This window comes from Ipomoea triloba, chromosome 15 (assembly GCF_003576645.1).
Source record: "Ipomoea triloba cultivar NCNSP0323 chromosome 15, ASM357664v1".
Lineage (NCBI taxonomy): Eukaryota > Viridiplantae > Streptophyta > Magnoliopsida > Solanales > Convolvulaceae > Ipomoea > Ipomoea triloba.
In genome coordinates this window covers 25,055,989-25,074,526 of record NC_044930.1, presented here as the reverse complement: position 1 = coordinate 25,074,526, position 18,538 = coordinate 25,055,989, and the positions used below count along the sequence as shown (strand labels likewise).

General features: G+C 32.1%; 2 protein-coding genes and 1 non-coding gene across 3 annotated transcripts; 2 read left to right on the top strand and 1 right to left on the bottom strand.

Moving 5' to 3' along the window:
• The first annotated feature begins 8,005 nt into the window (after positions 1–8,005).
• LOC116007508 (la protein 1) lies at positions 8,006–11,729 on the top strand. The gene is made up of 10 exons (XM_031248213.1): positions 8,006–8,163; positions 8,290–8,368; positions 8,572–8,721; positions 8,828–8,970; positions 9,081–9,229; positions 9,830–9,925; positions 10,004–10,397; positions 10,660–10,807; positions 11,040–11,124; positions 11,420–11,729. The coding sequence occupies exons 1-10, from the start codon at positions 8,116–8,118 to the stop codon at positions 11,505–11,507; spliced, it is 1,380 nt and encodes a 459-aa protein (XP_031104073.1). The 5' UTR covers positions 8,006–8,115; the 3' UTR covers positions 11,508–11,729.
• A 776-nt stretch (positions 11,730–12,505) lies between these two features.
• TRNAK-CUU lies at positions 12,506–12,578 on the bottom strand. Its single transcript has one exon. It is a non-coding gene; the product is annotated as a tRNA-Lys (tRNA).
• A 1,079-nt stretch (positions 12,579–13,657) lies between these two features.
• LOC116006504 (aspartate aminotransferase, cytoplasmic) lies at positions 13,658–18,412 on the top strand. Its single transcript, XM_031246911.1, has 12 exons — positions 13,658–13,959; positions 14,213–14,284; positions 14,609–14,670; positions 14,747–14,830; positions 15,688–15,787; positions 15,876–15,996; positions 16,154–16,317; positions 16,398–16,535; positions 16,692–16,813; positions 16,969–17,063; positions 17,643–17,763; positions 18,090–18,412. The coding sequence occupies exons 1-12, from the start codon at positions 13,756–13,758 to the stop codon at positions 18,172–18,174; spliced, it is 1,368 nt and encodes a 455-aa protein (XP_031102771.1). The 5' UTR covers positions 13,658–13,755; the 3' UTR covers positions 18,175–18,412.
• Positions 18,413–18,538: the final 126 nt, after the last annotated feature.

Here is an 18,538-nt window from a genome sequence, read left to right as displayed (position 1 = left end):
AAGTAACAAAAAAAATAATAATAATAAAAAACACACACACACTGCAGTGGACTCGTGCATATCAATCATGCAATGGATTCTCTCTCAATGAGTATGTGTTTACATTTACTAACAATTTTTTTTTTCTGTTTTCTATTTTATGAGAAAAAAAAAACTCAATTTGGTTTCTATGTTGCTAAAACAATAATAAAGCCTAAGTACAAAATGATTACATATGTTAACATATTTCAAGAATTTATATACATTTTATTAGATTTATATGATATTTTGATTGTGTTTTTATTTTTTGGAATTTGTGTTTTTATTAATACACCAAAACACAAGTCAAGTTGAACCACATATTGAATCACAAAAGCGCCAACTCCATGATGTCCTAAAAAGTAGGGCTTAATTCCTTCAGAACTAATCGGTAGCACGTAAAAGTCTAGTGTCTGTTGATAAGTTACAATCCTGTGGTGGCACTTATTGGAGTGGGCTATACCACTGCACCTTCTATCACAACAGTCAAAAAGTCATCCAATTATGTGGGAAAAGAATTGTAATTTCATGGGAAAAGAATAACGTGGAATAAAGTGAGAGTTTAAATTTCAGTGTTTGGTTGACAGGAATAAAATTACTAGGAATTTTAATTACAATGTTTGGTATACATGGGAATTGAGAGGGAGTAAGTAGTATAAAGTCCAAAATACCTATTGCTGTTGTTGTTGTTGTTGCTGTTGTTGTTGTTGTTGTAGTACAAGTATCTCTTGAAGTCTTGAACACATTGCATATTCAAACACCCAAAAAATATAACATATTAAATTCAAAATTTTGTTCTTCAAAATGTAGGCAAATATGCTATATACACATCAAATTTAAATACTTAGAGTTTTGAGAAAACATACTTGATTAAGGTTGGTCTAAAATGATTATTGCTCAGGAACGGCATTCTCTGTTGACAATAGTCGGAAAATAATACACGCTATCATCTAGAAGGGAAGATGGGGCATTAATTTTAGGTTAAAAAAGATATGGGTAATTTTGTCTTAGGACTCTCTTTTTTTCTTCCTAAAATCCATGAAATTAAAATCTCGGGGGCCATGGGATTCTAATTCCATGAAAATAAAGGAATTGCAATTCCCTCCAACCAAACTAAGGAATTTAGTTAACTTTGGAATTATATGGGAATTAAGTGAGAATGAAATTCAAATTCCCTCCAACCAAACGGCCTGTTAGAGTTGAAAAGCCATCCAATTTATGCAATTGTTAGCTTCCCTATACGTTCTCCATATACAACTACTTCAAATGCAATGAACAACAAAGGCAATAGGTACCATTGTGAATTGTGATTAACATATACTGGGTTGGTGAACCTGTAGGTAGAAACATAAACAAAAGTTGGGCACACAGAAAACAAATTAAAACTGGAGTCAGGGCCAAATCAATGGCTAAAAATTGAAAAATTATATCATATAAATTCTTATTATATACTCAATTAATATTTAATACTAATTTTACCCAAAATTTTAATATCAATAATTTTGCCACCTCACTCAAAGGAAACAAAGTATCATGGATGAAGTCAATGTCCAAAAATATGATGCAAATGTCAAACATGCAACACGGATACCAAGTCCCAATAATATATAGAAGTCATCTAAAAAAAAAATAAGCGAAAATGTACAAATAGGTCATTGAATTGAACTATTTTGAGATAGTAATTAAACCACCAAACTCGAATAAGCTCTAATTTTATCCATGAACCCGAAAAAAAGAAGAAGAGCAATTGGCATTTTTTTAGCAAGTTAATAACAGGTTTGCGCTGATTGGAATGCTATGGCTATGTTTGGAAAATCTAGCTGAAATGGTAGCTGAAAGCTGAAAGCTGAAAAGCTATAAGCTCGAAGCTGAAATCTGAAGAGCTTTTAAGCTAGCTATTATGCTTAAAGTGTTTGGTAAAATTAATTTTTTGACAAGTTGATAAATGTAAAAAGACTAAAAAGGACATCTACATCAAAGTTAAATAATTTTAAATTTAAATAGATTTGTTTACATATTAAAATATAAAATAATGAAATCAATATAATTTAATAAAATATAAAGTAAGAACATATATTTAAAAATATATAAAGTAAAACAAAATGTTTATAATTCATAAAATTAGTTCATACAAAAATTATTGTTCAAACACAAATATCAAATTAAAATTACAACGAAACATATTGAAGAAAAAAATGCCAAAAGAGTTTTAATTGGAGGGATAAATGATGTCATTTATTTAAAATAATAAGGATAAAGATGGAAAGAAGTTTAAGAAGCTACTCGCTTATTTTTGAAAAGCTACTTGAAGTAGCGTTTCAAAATAAGCTCTTATTTTAAGTTACTAGCTTATTTTGAGATTATTACCAAACAAAGCTTATAGCTTATTAGTAGCTTAAAATAAGCTATAAGCTTCTAAATAAGCTCTGCCAAACACAGCCTATGTGTATTTATATATTTTTTTCTTATTATCCTACTTGGACTACATGTAAGCATTTGAAATCAAAATTTAAAGCCTTAATTTCCTTTCTCCTCTATTTTCTTCTCCCGTTCTTCATTCGCGTATGCAACTATTGCTTCTCTATTTTGTGCTTTCTCTCTTTCACGATTGTTTGCAGTATTTTCGAATCAAGAAAAATACTATCTGCATGACTGCATGTAATTTCTTAAACTGAAGTTTCCCTTGATCAAAGTTTATACGAAGTTATTGGTTAGGTTTACATTGCCTTGTATGTTTGATACTAGTATTGAATCAGAAAAATACTTTTCTTGAAAATCTAATAATTAAAATAATATATAAAATAATAAATCTATAAGAAAATATACAAAAACAATACCATAACAACACTACAAATCTATAGTGATTTTACATATTAGATTATATATTTATTTATTTATATATGTATTTAAAATTTCAGTTAACCAAAATTTCAAATCGAATTAACCGTTTAATCGACATTTTAAAAAATCTAATTTACCGAAGTTTGCACACCCCTATTCTTACTCAAATTTTCATCCACTTCACCCACCGATCAAAATTGAAAATAGAAATTGAAAAATTAGAGGAACTTTTTAAAAATAAAAAAATAAATATAGGTCTATAGGAATATGAATTAAATAGGCTATTAAACTATTTGTCAATTTGAAGAGTCAAATTAAACCAAAGTGACATATTGTCCATGTTTTTGCTAATATGGCAGTTAAATCAACTAAAAGAATACAATTTAAATTTATTTTAATAATTTAAAACTTACCCCTCAATGCTTCTCCAGCCAGGAGACACAGAAATGGTCTTCTATGGGAGAATGGACTAGTAAGAGCGGTGCATTATGCGGAGAGAAAGAATATGAGAAAAAAATATTTCTTGAGCTCAACAATACCATCAAGATTGCTTCCTTTGATGCAATTGACGAATCTTCTATGTACAATATATGTAGGTGGTTTTATTTATTTTTTGATTTTTTATGATAAGAGAAATTTACAATTATTCTGAGAATGTGGATGGTGTAAACTCCGTTCATATGTAATATCTCACAAATTACACAAGAAAAATAAACTACAATAATAAAACTGAAAGACCTTGTGTCACAAATTCGACGGAGAAGGTGTTGAAAGAAACTTGTGATTTTAATAAAATATACCAAAAGTGAGGCTCTAAATTGAGTTTAACATAAAAGGGAGAAACCAATTTTCCAAAACACAAATACACCAACTACTCAATCTTCTTGGGCTGTTAGCTGTACCTCTCTTTTCACTCACATTCATAGATGCCATCAACAAACTTTCAGATATCCTTCTTCTTAACATATATTTATGGTTTATAAGGTCACATCATCCACAAATAATCTCAATCTCATCACTTCACCCTTACAATTAGTCAGCATCCTAATAATTAATATCATCTCATTAATTATAACTCAGTATTATAATGTCCTAGGTGGGTTTAATGCATCTTCAATTGAGGAATTTTTTTAAAAAGATAAATCTTTATATGTCACCTGACAATTTAAAAAGAAAATTGCCGCAAGTGTGCAAATACAAAACTATACATGCACATTTGAGGGGCACACTTGCCAACAAAAAAGTTGAAAGTTATATATGCACTGAACATTACACCTTTTGCGCGTTGTGTACACATACGTGCGCGCACACATACAAAAAAAAAGGAGAGAAAAAAGAGATAAAAATGGGGAGAAAAAAAAAGAAAAAAGAAAAAAAAACAACAATCTGACAATTTAAAAAAAGAGAACATAAAAGCAACCAAAAAATGCCGCCAGTTGGCGGTCACTCTGATGCACACAAACGCGCTTGTTGCGCTTTTTTCTTGTTCTTCTTCTCTTGTAAAATCCTTGATTTTGTAGGAGAAAAATTTCTCCAAAAATTAGCCTCAACATCAGTTTTGTTCTTCTACACCCAAATTTTTCTCTGCCAAAAGCTTCCAAAAAACCACAGGTGTGGTTGCTCTTAGTATACAAGTAAAGAAGTTCAAGTATGGGGATTCTCAAATTCTACTCAATCAAATATACTCCATAATGTGACAAGTATAGATATAACATTTTGGGCTTGTTTGGTTATCAGCGATTAGCGTTTAGCGGTAGTAGATTGTGTTAGCGGTTATCAAATAGCGAATTGTATTAGCGGGTTTGACCAGCGAATTGTGGGTCTAGAAAAAGTTTTTTACATTCAAAATTTGAGAGAATGAGTAAAGGTTAGAGAAGTACAAGTAATATTAAAATTGTTCTCAAAAAAACAAGTAATATTAAAATTGGGTAATACCTAGTTAGCTAAATGAGTAAAGGTAAGGTAGTGGGCAAAAAAGGTTGCATTTTTTCAACACAGAAATAAATAGTGTTAAATATATAAGCAACTAAATTATACATTGTGGGAAGCAGAATAAGAAGAAGAAGAAGTCGATCATCTTCTTCAACAGCCCCCCATCCAATATTCAAATAGCAAGTCAACCTATACATACAAATACAACCGATAGGTTCATGGACGAGATCCCTACTTTCGTTGCCCAGCCTCTGCCCTCAGGAATGGATCAGGTTTTCATTCCTTTTTCTTTGTTTAATTTTATGTGGATTTGCTTTAGTTTCCCAATACCAGCCAGTTTTGTGATTAGCAGGAGTTTGAATACTTTAGAAATGTGATTATCCTTTATTTCTTTATTGACCAACAATTCTCCTCCCCTCCGAGCACCTACCATCTTAACTGGACTTTGATACGATCAAGTGTACGTTTGAAAAACAGGAAAATAATTTTCGAAAAATGTTTTCTGGAGAATGAGTCATTTTTCAAAAAATATTTTCCTTTTCGGTGTTTGGTTGCGTTATGGAAAACGGTCTTGTTTGGTTCATTTTCTGGAAAATTGGTAGAATTGTATAATTATATATTTTATTATTTTATTTAAAATATAAAATAATATAAAAATATATAAAATAATAATATTTATTATAAAAGGAAAAAAAAAAAACACAAAGGTCCGGTTCTAGTTTTGGCCGAGAACATGCGAAACGGTCATTTTGGCCATTCTGGAAAATGACTTACGGAAAAAAATTTCGTAAGTTGTTTTCCGAAATTTTGGCTTGATTTTCCATGGTCAACGGAAAACATTTTCCGTTGATCGCATTTTCTGGACGTTGCCAAACACCGAAAACTCGGAAAGCATTTTCTGGAAGTCATTTTCCGAGTTACCAAACACACCCCGTATTTACCCCTATGTCAAAAGTAAGTTATAGTTAGGTTGTTTGGCAAGCCTAGCTGAAAAGGTAGTTGAAAGGTAAAAATTAGCTAAAAATTAAAAAGTTATAAGCTATAAACTGAAATATGAAAAATTATTAAGATAACTGTTATGCTTAAAAGTGTTTGTAAAATTAACTTTTTGATAAGCTAAAAAATTGTAAAAAGACTAAATATATGAGAATTAGAATCAAAATAAATAAATAAATAAAATACAAACAAATAATTATATAAAAATATATAATATATAATACATATATATACACATATACATCTATGATTAGTAAAACGTGCTAAATCTTGAAATTTATGCATTCTAATATAAGATGCCCTAAATATAGTAATATATTATTGTTCTTAGTTCTTTTCTTAGAAATAACAATTTGTATTAAAGCTATTGCATACAATATATGCAAAATTACTTTCTTTTACAAGTTAGATAAAGTTTGTGTTATTTTAGAAACATTACTCTCAGCTGTTATTATTATCTTGTTTATTGCACTTTTTAGCTATACTAGTAGGAGGAATAGTGAGTTATGTAAGGTTTTTTTTTTTTTTTTTTGAACTACAACTAACAATTTAATTAATTTTTTGCAGATAAAGCTGCTATTTTTTCTTTATGCAGCTATTTGCTATTATTTGTGCAATGGGTTCTATAACCCCTAGAAAGCAATAGCAGTAGTGAAGATGACAGTAGCAGTGAAGACAGACAGTAGCAGTGAAGACAGACAGTAGCAGCAATGATGGATTAATATTTTCCTTGGTAACATTCTACATCTTGTGAGTATACATCCTTAGCCTCTCGTATATAGGGTCTCTCTAACACTGGCCGGCTTCATCATTTCCCCTATGGCCCTATAGTAATTTCATGGTCTTTATTAATCTTGTGGATAAGAAAACACTATTAATATATTGAAATTATAAGTAGAAATTCATTCAAAGTTTACTATAAAACTTCATCCATCATGTTATAAACATAAATAACAAATAATACATTCTTATATTTTTGGTGACTCAACTATAGTATTCTAATCATTTTTAGTGTGTATTGATCTTCAACTATGTAAAATATTTCATGTTTAGTATAAAACAATCGAAATATATTCACATTCTGAAATTTTTATCAAACTTTAGTTCTTCATCACCCCTTTGCATTCGAAACATTTTAGATTCAAAGTAATTTTTTTAATGTTTATAAGTTAAAACTGAAGAAAATATAAAAGAAAAACATATAAAAAATACTCTTAATAATTGAGTGCAAAAAAAAAAATAAAAAAAATGAAACACTCCAAAACTACTGAGGTTGTTTGGTTCAAACATTGGAATCGAAATGGTGGTTTGAATCAAATACTTCGTAATAATAATAAGTTTAATTAAAAGAAATTTTTTTGTTTGATAGTAAATAAGAATTAGGATAAAAATAAATAAATAAATAAAATACAAATAAATAAATATATAATACACACACACACACACACACACACACACACACACATATATATATATAAGTCTCATATTTAATGTATGGACAATCACCTGTTTTTTCTTCCTTATTTTTTAATATTTAGGTGATCCTAGTTTCACCAGACTAATTCTAACCTCACAGAACTTAGTCTTCATGCACACCTTCCATAATCTTGACCATTTTTTCCGTTTATGTTTTTAGTGGGATTCAAACTCACACATTACCACCTTAAGAAGTAACTTTACGTCAGGTGAATTACTACGCTAAGTCATGTGGAGCTTTTTCCTCCTTTTTTTTTTTTTTTTTTTCTAAAGTAAATGAGACAAAAGACAATTAATTTTATATTCTCTATGTCCCATTTTATCTGTTCAACTTATTATTTATTGGTTAAACTAACTACTTCTTTAATAAAAAAAAACTAACTACTTCTTCTTTGATTGATTCCATTAGTATTTACATATGATTTTTAAATTTGATTTTTTTTTTGTATTTAATAGTACTTTAATTTTAATGTAGTTTATAAATATATAAATATCACTAATTCTAACCTGAATATTATGAATAATTAAATTTTAACTCATTAACTGAATTTGACATATATTAAAGAGTAATTATTAAAGAATTTGAATCAAATAATAAGATATCAAAAGTAGATGTATATCACATATGATAGAGGGATACGTAGTACAAAAGTATTTGAATACGAATATGAATACTCCACCCGGTTTGGCGCCCATAGACCCAATCACCCAAACAGTATATAAATAGGTGTCGTGGGCGGGCCTCCGATATTTTAGTTGGATCCCAAACCGTTTCTTAAAACCCACCACTCTCTTCCCTCGTAACCCTAAACCTCCGACCTGCTCTCCCTTTCTCCTTCGCTTCACTCAACAATGGCGAATCCTTTGGACGAGGAAACCACAAAGAAAGTTATTCGTCAGGTCACCTTTACTGCTCTCCTCTCTTCGTTCTTTCTCTCTTTGTTATTATTTTTGTCGGTCTTCGTTTTTCCTTATTATTTTAATTGTAATTTTCTCATGGGGGAAATTGAAACCTTTAATTTTCAGGTTGAGTTTTACTTCAGTGATAGCAATCTTCCTAGGGATTCCTTTCTTAAGAAAACCGTTGATGAAAGTGAAGATGGCTGTATCCTTCCTTACTGTTCCTGTAAATGTACAACATTCATATTTAGCTGTGCGTGTACGTATACATGTGTTTATTTTTTAAGGCAGTTGATTTTCCGAAGCTTGCATTTTTTTTGTTTGTTTTTGTTTTGATTGTGAATACAAATGGTTTTGTGGAGTTTAAGTTAAAATTATAATCTTTGTTGAGCTTAACTGGAAATTTAGTGGTGAGTTTGGCTTTGATATGTTCGTTTACGAGGATGAGAACACATCTGGGTTTGGGAGCAGCAAAGCCAGAGGATATAACAGATGATACAGTGAAAAATGTGGCGGATGCATTAAAGGGCTCGACTTTTCTCAAGATTTCAGAGGATGGTAAGCATTTTCATTGTTTAAGGAAAGAAAGTTGGCAGATGATACAGTGAAAACCATGGCGGATGCCATATTGGGTTTGTGTGGCTGATTTGTATTTGTGTTTCAGGAAAGAGAGTTGGCAGAACTACAGAATTGCCAAAGCCCGAGGTGGTTATAGAACAACTAGATGGGAGGACAGTAGCTGCATCTCCATTGGAGTATGATGTCAAGCTTGAAGATGTTGAATCATTCTTTGGCCAACATGCTAAGGTATTGTATTCAACAACCTCAATTCTCATATTTACATGATTTCATTAGATGCTTGAATGCAGTAAGTGTTGGTTTTATGTTGTATAATCCAAACTTGTTTTGATCCTCAGGTTAACAGTGTACGGCTACCTCGCCATGTTGCTGACAAAAGGCTATTATGTGGCACTGCCCTGGTTGAATTTTCTAGTGATGAAGATGCTCAAAGTATTCTGAAGCAAAGCTTGGTTTTTGCAGGAGTGGAGTTGGAATTAAAACCAAAGTAAGTTTTGACTGTTGTTGTTGGTTAAAGTGTGTTCTAACACTACAATTACATAGCATTTAGATTCAATTAATACTTAGAAGTATAATTTTTAGAAGTAATCTTTATGTTTTATTGAACTTTCTATTTCTAAAGAATGGCTGTGTTCTGACTACGAATATACTCTGCTTAGCTCATTTTTCTTGAAAATCTAATAAACAAACTTTATTTTCCACCCACTAGAGAGAGCTAATGTCTTTGAGTTGAGGAGTAAGAAATTCTTGAAATAAAGGTGGTCTTGAAATAAAATGATGTGGTTGCATTTATATGATCTATTGTTGTTTAATATCAGATTACAATTCTTTTGTTGTTTCTAGCAATAGGTTAAGGGTGCATTAGTGAGAGTAAAGATTGTATATGGATTTACATATATTTTTAGGTTTCATTTCATTTCATGCAGAACTGCTATTTCAGTTACACTATGGCCTTCCATAAAAGTAAATGTACACTTATTCTAGATATCCAAGAAACCTTTGCTTCAGTTAATTGCTTCCTTGATTTTTTGATCTGCTTTTTCTTAATGATTATGCATGCATCTCATTTGCTTTTTTCTTTTACCAGGAAGGACTTTGATGAAGAAAGAGCTCAGCAGGAGAAAGACACTGAGAGTAATCATCATGGTTCATTCCGTAAAAACCATTCCAACTCTGAAGCTAAGTAAGTGGTGTTACCGCAAAATATTTGGTGGATTTGTCATTACCGTCAATGCAATTAATTCAATATTGATTTTTGCAGCTACCCCAAGGGCTTGATTGTTGCTGTTAAACTGAAGAAGATCTCAGAGGAAGGTTCTGCAAAACAAAATGGTGACCAAGCACCAGCTGCGGACAATGTTGAGGTCCCTGCTGCTGCAGAGGCACAAGCTACAACAGAAGATGACAAGGAGCTGACTGAAGCAAAAGAGTCAAAAGATGAAGAAAATCCTGAGAATGGTGATAAGGGAGGTGACAGTGTAGAAAATGAAGTCCAGGAATCTGAAGCTGCAGGGAAATCTGAGGAGAGTCCAATGGAAAAGGATGATGAAGCAGAAAAACAAGAAAAACCAAACATTTCTGAATGCATGGACAATAAGGATGTTGTTCTACGAGAGGATCTAAAGACTTTGTTTAAGAAATTTGGTCATGTTAAGGTAATTTGCTTTACCATGTTTTGGATATTATGTTGATTATTTATCTTTTCTGGTTGATGCAAAATCCAGTTTAATCATAATTTATTTCCTTACTCTTGAGGTAGTCTCTTCATTTTATCTCTGTAGGTGCTTGCTCTTTTCTTTTATCTTTCCATTATGTGCTTGAAAATATAATATGAATTTGTTTACTTTGTAGTTACTAATGTTGTTGTTACTGATTAACATAAAGTTGACTCATTTTTTGGTTCACTTCTCTGTATAGTTTGTCGATTTCGCGATTGGATCAGATTCAGGGTATGTAAGGTTTGAGGATGCTGAGGCAGCTCAAAAGGCACGAGCTGCTGCTGTGCTTGCTGCAGAAGGTGGTCTGGTGGTGAAGAATTTTATTGCTACTTTAGATCCTGTAACAGGTATGGTTTATTTTTGTGTTGTCTTTGTCAAATTTATTTCATTTGTATAGTTATATTTGCCATTGAGAATGGTCAAGAGATGGTTGTGTATTTTAATTGTCTAGATGATCTATATCATCATTTAGACTTTGTATGCAAGTATATTTAACGGGGCTCTTGTGATTTACACACCTTTTTTGGGGGTATGGTAGTTATTTCTTAAAGAGCTTCAATTTTGTTCTGTTTTTATCAGGTGATGCTGAGAAGGAATACTGGAGCCAGCTTCGTAGTGGTCAGGAAAAATACCGTGATGCTAGGGGGGGCCATAGAGGAGGAAGGTAGGATATATTCGTTATCATTCCTTTCCTTAATGAGTGTGGTATCTTGGTTTCAACTTTTAAGCTTACCAAAACCTATGATGCACAGAAACTCCCTAGAGTGTTTTTGCACGTTTCAAAAATATGTTCTCGTAGAAAAATTTACCTTAACTCCATATACTCCATGAAACGTGTCAATATTGTTTCCCTAAATAGCAAAGCTTCACTGTTCCCCTCATGTTTTTTTGTGGTTCCCCTTTTGTGCTACCTAGACTAGACTACCAGATCCGGTAAAAGCTGTGTTTCATTCTTGCAGGGGTGGCAAGTTCAGAGGTGGGAAGCACTCGCGCCACAGAGACAATTATTCAGGTCGCCCAAACAAAGTTCAGAAGGTTGGAGCATAAAACGACCTCTTCACACGAGAACTGAAGACACGACACAATTATGTTGCGACATTACCCTGCGGTCTTCATTCTCCGAATTTTGTGTTCTTGCATTATAAATTATGTTTTAGCTCTAAGTGTCTTTAATTTATAGTACTAAGGTTTTGCATAAAACATACTGGAAACCCCTTTCCGTTAAAGTAATGATAGTTTGGTTGTCAATTGAATTTGATGCGTTAGTTATCATTTGTGATGTTCTCCAATTTACATTTTGGTTTTCATATACATCTAATCCTCAGCTGGCAAGTTTGTAAACCTTTGAAGTAGCAATCTTAATAACATGGTTTGGTGCGTGCTTGCAAAAAAAAAGACATGGTTTGGTCAAAAGTCAAAACTCAAATGGTTTATTACGGTTTATTACGAAATGCAACATAATCCAATATTATAAAAGGATATTTTGAATGTTAGGTGAATTATTGACATAAAATTTATTTTTAATATATTGATAGTTTATTTTTAGTACATTGAATGTTCACTTTTTGTATATTGAAGGTTTATTATTTAGTATATTACTTGAATTTTAGTACATTAAAAATGAAATTTTAATATATTAAAAATGATTAAACTAACTTAAAAATGAAATTTTAATATATTAAAAATGATTAAACTAACTATAAAATGAAATTTTAATATATTAAAAATGATTAAACTAACTATATTGATAGTTTATTTTTAGTACATTGAATGTTCACTTTTTGTATATTGAAGGTTTATTATTTAGTATATTACTTGAATTTTAGTACATTAAAAATGAAATTTTAATATATTAAAAATGATTAAACTAACTATATTGATAGTTTATTTTTAGTACATTGAATGTTTACTTTTTGTATATTGAAGGTTTATTATTTAGTATATTACTTGAATTTTAGTACATTAAAAATGAAATTTTAATATATTAAAAATGATTAAACTAACTATCTAGGGGAGTGTAATTTTAGTACAGGGTAAAAATTCAACGCCCACCGTGGGGCTCGAACCCACAACCACAAGGTTAAGAGCCTTGCGCTCTACCAACTGAGCTAGACGGGCACTTGTTGGGTAAATTTAATTTTTATTTTATTTTACCCTTGGTCTTCAATTATTCAAGTTTGAGAAAAATATATCTGAAGACTCCAATTAATGCAGGAGAGCTAATTCTCTAATAATCTTATTTGCTATAGAATGATATTATTTTAAAATTTTTATGTAATAATAATAATATTAATATTATTATTGTTATTATAATATATTGTATAAGGGTATTTATGTTCATATATTTCATTTTTAATTCTTAATCCAACCAAACACTAAAATAATATTCCTAAAGTCTATGTCTTAGTGAACCAAGCAATAGAATACAAATCTTATGTCATTTTTTTTTTTGTATATTTCATTCTCTATGAAATATTATTTCTATTTCTTTAAAATTGATTTCTTGAACCAAACTTGCTGTAATTTGCTTTTCACAAAGAGATGATACAGCTTCAGTTTGTTATATCCAATTTACTCACATCATGACAGAACTGTTACCAACAAATTAACATTAGTAAATTATAGCATTGGGAGAAGTCAAGGAACTGGTTCAGAGAAAGAAAACTACCAACAAATTTGTTTATTTTTACAAATCGTAATTTTTTTAATTCTATTTGTTTGACAAGTTATTTTTATATTATAGCTTCATCATCATTTATATAAGTTTTATAGCTTGGCAAAAATATACGAGTATTGGTGGTTAAAATTTCATAGTTGAATGACCATTGATAATTAATTTGGATCACAGATGGTAACATTTAAAAGTCAAAAGATCACGGGTGGTCAATACTCGAAGGATCGAGATGATATTAACTCTGATAAAGTATCAGAAGAATAATGAGTTTTCCAAAAAAAAAAGAAGAATAACGATAGCATTGCATAGAGAAACGTGCCATCAAACAAAATGGCTCCCGCCGTCAACAACGTAACCTTATCCGTCGCTCTCTCCTATAAACAGTGACATTGACAATTTCACACATCCATGCTAAAATCGTTACATATTGTTCATTACTTCGTGTAACGGAGACTAAACGGTGTTACCTTCACCCCATTCTGCCTCGTCACGTGACTCACGTCAATATTTCATCTTCCTTCTCCTTTCATTTCGACATTTCGTTAACGTCTCGCAGCGTTTAACTAAGGCCGTATACGGAACAAAACGAACGAAAATTCAGTTTGCATCACCGGAGCTAAAATGCATCCTCAAGCACCGTCGTTCGCTGCCTCACCCGCCGATCGTCGGCTGGAGCTTCTCGCCCGCCATCTCCACCCGTTATTAACCGCCGCCAACGCTCACAATGGTAACCAGACCGTTTCGGCTTCACCGACTTCTGGATTCTCAGTTTCCGACTCTGTCTTCAATCACGTCGTTCGAGCTCCCGAAGATCCTATTCTCGGCGTACTTTTCTTTCTCTCTCTCATAATCGTGAAAATTATGATCATATGCTTCGTTTGGATTTCATTTTTTTTTAGAACAAACGTAGTTTAACCGGATGATCAGATTAAGTTTTTCGATGTTCTAGAGAAATAATTATGTGTTTTAGTTTCAGTGAGAAGGTGAAATGTAATATATTTGACGGATCATATGTATTAATTATAATTCGGTGAGTTTTGGTGGTAAAATATTTGGTGTTTTATTTTGGATTGCACAGGTCACTGTTGCATATAATAAAGATCCCAGCCCTGTGAAATTGAATTTGGGAGTCGGTGCTTATCGGACTGAGGTGAGTTGTTTTCATATTTGTTTTCATTATGATGACCATGATTGCATTGGTGGATAATCTGTGCATTGATATAGTGTTATGCATATGATTATATGTCTAGTAGGGGGAACATTGTTGTGATTGCTGTAAAATGTAAATTGAGGTTTTCTTCTTGTTGTGAATATTGGAACTAAATCCAATTTGCTTGGTAGTGTTAATACTTGCTGTTGTGTTGAAATGTATATTTACAGAATTCAGAGCATTTAATTCTGATCATAATCTTGGGGATGAGCATCTGCCCAATGCTGATCTGTCTTTTGTTGTTGGTTTTGTATCGTATGACAGGAAGGAAAACCACTTGTCCTGAATGTAGTAAGGAAAGCAGAGCAGTTACTAGTTAATGACAGGTATTTATGCATCGTTCTATTTGTCATGTAATTTAGAAAGCACTGTTGTGAGTGATGAAACATTTGAACTATGCAGATCTCGGGTTAAGGAGTACCTACCGATTACTGGTTTGGCAGACTTCAACAAATTGAGTGCGAAGCTGATACTTGGCACTGATAGGTATGACTGCTCCTATTCTACCTGTTTCTTAGAGCAGTACTGCTTGACGTGGGAGTTTGTTTCTTGTGACATTCAAAATAGCCTAAAGCTTATGCTACTTTTGTTTTTATATGCCTAGACTAGAAGTCTCCGTAAATGGAACACTTTGCTTTTTATATTGTGTTCTATGCTTCTCAATTTCATCTATCCTTGGAGTGCCCCAGAAACTTTTCAAGGAAGTATGTAGTTTTTCAGTTTTTCATTGCCTCAAAATGGATAATCTAGTTTGGATTTGTGCAATACATTACATAGCAGTGGCATCTGGTCCTTGGCATTCTGTTTTAATGCCTGTGGTAACAGCTTAGCTTGTTGAAATTTTTATAAACAATTAATTTGGTCTGTTTTAAATTTGATTTTTAGTCGTAGACTCCCAGTATATAGGAATAGTGAATGAAGTGATATGATAAATATCTACCTTACGAATTTTGGAGTTAATGGGACTTGGATCTTGCTGTTGGAATCCTTCTAAACTATAGCTGCTTCTATTTTTTCTTAACTCTTAATGATAAAGTTGCACTATATTTATAAGGTCTGTAAGGAAGTATTTTTTGTCTAATGTTGTCTTCAGCAGTACCTAATAAAGTGACATTATTTGTAGATTTGTCATTATTATTATTATTATTATTTTTTTGGAATTTGTACATCTGACTAACTTGTGTGTTTCATCCTTAATGGAGTATAAACATTACTTTAATGATGTTTATGTATTAATTTTTTAATTTTCTTTTTAATGAGATCTAGATATTTCCTTTTGCTTATAAGTATACATTTCAATTTATGTAATATGGTGAATGACTTGGATTTCTTGGCATATATAGTCCTGCAATTCGAGAGAACAGGGTGACAACTGTGCAGTGCTTGTCTGGTACAGGCTCATTAAGGGTTGGAGCTGAATTTTTGAATCGACATTATCATCAAGTAAATTTTTGTCTTTCATATATCAATTTTGAATTGTGATTTGACTATCTTTGATATCCATTTTACCTTCATTTGCATTTCTTTACAGCACATTATCTACATTCCCCAGCCAACATGGGGAAATCACCCAAAGGTCTTTACACTGGCAGGTTTGTCAGTAAAGACTTACCGATACTATGATCCAACAACTCGTGGACTCAATATTCAAGGTACATTTTACTTTGATCTACAAATCTGGGAGTCATTAATGTTCCTTTCATAGCTGCTTGTTCCTTGGAATTGTACTGTACATTTTTCTTTTCATGTGTTCAAGATCTTCAGATGGGCCTGTGTTCTCTATGAACTTTTATTTTTATTGACTAACAGGCTTGCTGGAAGACCTTGGATCTGCTCCTTCAGGGGCAATTGTTCTTCTGCATGCATGTGCTCATAACCCCACTGGAGTTGATCCAACTTCTAATCAATGGGAACAAATCAGGAAGTTGATGCGATCAAGATCATTGTTACCTTTCTTTGATAGTGCTTACCAGGTGGCATGAACCACCAAGCTTAAATTTTATAGTTCAAAGTATTGCATTTTAGTTAATAGTACGAATTGTTGGCATTGCAGGGTTTTGCAAGTGGAAGCCTGGATGAAGATGCACAGTCTATTCGGATGTTCGTTGCTGATGGAGGTGAATGCCTTGTTGCTCAGAGTTATGCAAAGAATATGGGTCTCTATGGTGAAAGGGTTGGAGCTCTAAGCATTGTAAGTTCGATAAAGAATATATATGCTCTCTAGAAATTAATGTTGATGTACTGTTGCTTTACTTTTTATCCAATTGTTGTGTTAAGTGTTGTTCACTTGTTCGTTATGTAGTTATGATGTCATACTGTTAGTAAAATTACTTATCATCATTTACAGGTATGCAAGAATGCTGATGTGGCTAGCAGGGTTGAGAGTCAATTGAAACTAGTGATCAGGCCAATGTATTCAAATCCACCTTTGCATGGTGCATCTATTGTGGCCACAATCCTCAAGGACAGGTATTTAATTTTCCAAATAAACAGATTGCCGTTGGTATTTGGTAATCAGGACAACTATACGCCTAGAGATCCAATGAGTTGGGAATTTGAACCTCATTATATTTAGACACTAAGGTCTCTGTTCTTTCTGAAAACTGTTGATACTGTGATTGCAGAAACATGTTTCAAGAATGGACGGTTGAACTCAAAGCAATGGCTGATCGCATCATCACCATGCGCCATCAGTTGTTTGATGCTTTACGTGCCAGAGGTAAATAATGCTTCGTAATACGACTTCTTTGTAAAGGCTTTATCATTTACCATATAAGTTCTGTATAGTCTTCTTTTTATTCCATAATTCCGGAGAATTTGTTTAATTTAGCATAATCAACACCATGTATATAGATATACTATTATCTGGAACTAATCCTGAAATAATATAGATATACTACTAAGGTACACAAAGGAATGTGATTTGATGAAATAATATGTATTTCAGAGAGGCAGTAGCCCCAACTTAAGTCTACTACATACATTGCAATCACCTTTAAGTGTTACAAATAAGAAGGCATTAATTTAGGTTAATTATCTTGTTAACCGTATAATCCAGAGGATTGAATAATTTGTTCTACAGAGGGGCAGCAGCCCCAACTTAAGTTGACTACATACATTGTGAATACATATAAGATGTTATAAATAAGCATGGATTTAGGTTAATTATCTTGTTTTACAAAATCATGGAAGTGGGAATTAAATGCTTGCATACACAGTTCTGTCTCTGAAATCGGCCGACTACTTTGATCTAGATGATTGAATTGTTATTTATTTATGTTATATACTATGTTGACAGGTACACCCGGTGACTGGAGTCACATTCTCAAACAGATAGGAATGTTTACTTTCACTGGACTTAATACGAAACAAGTTGCCTTCATGACCAAAGAGTACCATATCTACATGACATCAGATGGGTAATTACAATATATCCTCAGTTATCATATCCATGAAATGCTCCCTTTTTTGTAATGATTGTGGCCGCTCTTTCAAAACAATCCTCAACGGAAAAGGGGAACACATTTAAGTTCACTCATTTTATTCTAGTAGTAACCTCTTCATTTTGTAATCTGCTACACTCTAAGAGACTAAGAATCCTTCTAAATCTCGTCTTACAAACACATCTGAAAGACAAATTCTATATCATGTAATCTTTTTGCATTGATTATTGATAAGAATTAGCACTTCTAACAATGCGAAGCATTCTAACGAATTCCAAATATTTGGTGTTTTAATTGTGCAGACGAATTAGCATGGCGGGACTGAGTTCCAGGACAGTCCCACACCTAGCAGATGCAATTCATGCTGCTGTCACTCGCGGTGTTTGAGTTGCATAATGCCAAGCTATTTTCTTTAGCCAGCAGTTCTAAAGTTTTTCATCGTGTAAGCCTCTTTAAATTTAAATGCATTGGAACATTCGTCTCTTCATATAATAATGTAGGTTATATAATAAGGGCATGAGAACTCAAATATTGTAGTGCAATTCAAATGATGCAAGAAATGTCATAAAATGAAATAAACTTTATCCAATTAATGTATAAATTGTCATATTGGTGATTTGGTGTTTCTTCTATTTGTAATAAATTGTCATTCAATGTAATTATCTCTTGTAGCAATATTCATCTATACTACCACAGATAAGAGGGGTGTGGAATTAATTTTAACACTATCACTTCAAGAAATATATTTTGA

Excerpts from the sequence above, each read along its gene's own strand:
- LOC116006504 (XM_031246911.1), top strand. The coding sequence starts at position 13,756 with ATGCATCCTCAAGCACCGTCGTTCGCTGCCTCACCCGCCGATCGTCGG. Across the intron at positions 14,285-14,608 it reads TCGGTGCTTATCGGACTGAG|GAAGGAAAACCACTTGTCCT; the intron begins GTGAGTTGTTTT and ends ATCGTATGACAG. Across the intron at positions 15,788-15,875 it reads TGAATCGACATTATCATCAA|CACATTATCTACATTCCCCA; the intron begins GTAAATTTTTGT and ends ATTTCTTTACAG.
- LOC116007508 (XM_031248213.1), top strand. The coding sequence starts at position 8,116 with ATGGCGAATCCTTTGGACGAGGAAACCACAAAGAAAGTTATTCGTCAG. Across the intron at positions 10,398-10,659 it reads AGAAATTTGGTCATGTTAAG|TTTGTCGATTTCGCGATTGG; the intron begins GTAATTTGCTTT and ends TTCTCTGTATAG. Across the intron at positions 11,125-11,419 it reads GGGGGCCATAGAGGAGGAAG|GGGTGGCAAGTTCAGAGGTG; the intron begins GTAGGATATATT and ends TCATTCTTGCAG.